This window comes from Spermophilus citellus, assembly GCF_964194105.1.
Source record: "Spermophilus citellus genome assembly, chromosome: 15".
Classification (NCBI taxonomy): domain Eukaryota; kingdom Metazoa; phylum Chordata; class Mammalia; order Rodentia; family Sciuridae; genus Spermophilus; species Spermophilus citellus.
The window spans coordinates 78,306,097-78,307,386 of record NC_138195.1 but is presented as its reverse complement, the minus strand read 5'-3'; the positions used below and the strand labels follow the sequence as shown (position 1 = coordinate 78,307,386).

The window sequence follows — 1,290 nt, the reverse complement described above, 5'->3', positions numbered from 1 at the left end:
TACACTTCCACTGATTTACATATTGACATACTCATGTCTGTTGTATTCTGCTGCCTTTCCTATCCTCTACTATCCCCCCTCCCCTCCCCTCCCCTCCCCTCTTCTCTCTCTACCCCCTCTACTGTAATTAATTTCTCCCCCTTGTATTATTTTTCCCTTTCCCCTCACTTCCTCTTGTATGTAATTTTGTATAACCATGAGGGTCTCCTTCCATTTCCAAGCAATTTCCCTTCTCTCTCCCTGTCCCTCCCACCTCTCATCCCTGTTTAATGTTAATCTTCTTCTCATGCCTCTTCGTTCGTCCCTACTCTGTTCTTAGTTACTCTCCTTATATCAAAGAAGACATTTGGCATTTGTTTTTTAGGGATTGGCTAGCTTCACTTAGCATAATCTGCTCTAATGTTCCTTTTTAACCCCCTGCATCGGATCACCAGCGTGCCCCACCACGTCAGACGCGGCCGGCCATGGACACTAGCTCTGAAATCACCACCAAGGACTTAAAGGAGAAGAAGGAAGTTGTGGAGGAGGCAGAGAATGGAAGAGATGCCCCTGCTAATGGGAATGCTAATGAGGAAAATGGGGAGCAGGAGGCTGACAATGAGGTAGATGAAGAAGAGGAAGAGGGTGGTGAGGAAGAGGAGGAGGAGGAGGAAGGTGATGGTGAGGAAGAGGATGGAGATGAAGATGAGGAGGCCGAGGCAGCTACGGGCAAACGGGCAGCTGAAGATGATGAGGATGATGATGTTGATACCAAGAAGCAGAAGACCGATGAGGATGACTAGACAGCAAAAAAGGAAAAGTTAAACTAAAAATAAAAGGCCACCGTGACCTATTCACCCTCCACTTCCCATCTCAGAATCTAAACGTGGTCACCTTGGAGTAGAGAGGCCCGCCCGCCCGCCCACCACGGGCAGTGCCACCCGCAGATGACGGGCGCTCTTCACCACCCAACCAAAACTACAACGTGAATTTGCAACAGGGGAGGAAAAAAGAACCAAAACTTCCAAGGCCCTGCTTTTTTTCTTAAAAGTACTTTAAAAAAGGAAAATTTGTTTGTATTTTTTATTTACATTTTATATTTTTGTACATATTGTTAGGGGTCAGCCATTTTTAATGATCTCGGATGACCAAACCAGCCTTTGGAGCGTTCTCTGTCCTACTTCTGACTTTACTTGTGGTGTGACCATGTTCATTATAATCTCAAAGGGGAAAAAAAACCTTGTAAAAAAAGCAAAAACAACAACAAAAAAACAATCTTATTCCGAGCATTCCAGTAACTTTTTTTGTGTA

At 44.8% G+C, this 1,290-nt stretch overlaps 1 protein-coding gene across 1 annotated transcript; it reads left to right on the top strand.

Moving 5' to 3' along the window:
• Nucleotides 1–453: 453 nt before the first annotated feature.
• Nucleotides 454–957, top strand: LOC308634515 (prothymosin alpha-like). Its single transcript, XM_081268372.1, has one exon. The coding sequence runs from the start codon at nt 465–467 to the stop codon at nt 780–782; it is 318 nt and encodes a 105-aa protein (XP_081124498.1). The 5' UTR covers nt 454–464; the 3' UTR covers nt 783–957.
• Nucleotides 958–1,290: the final 333 nt, after the last annotated feature.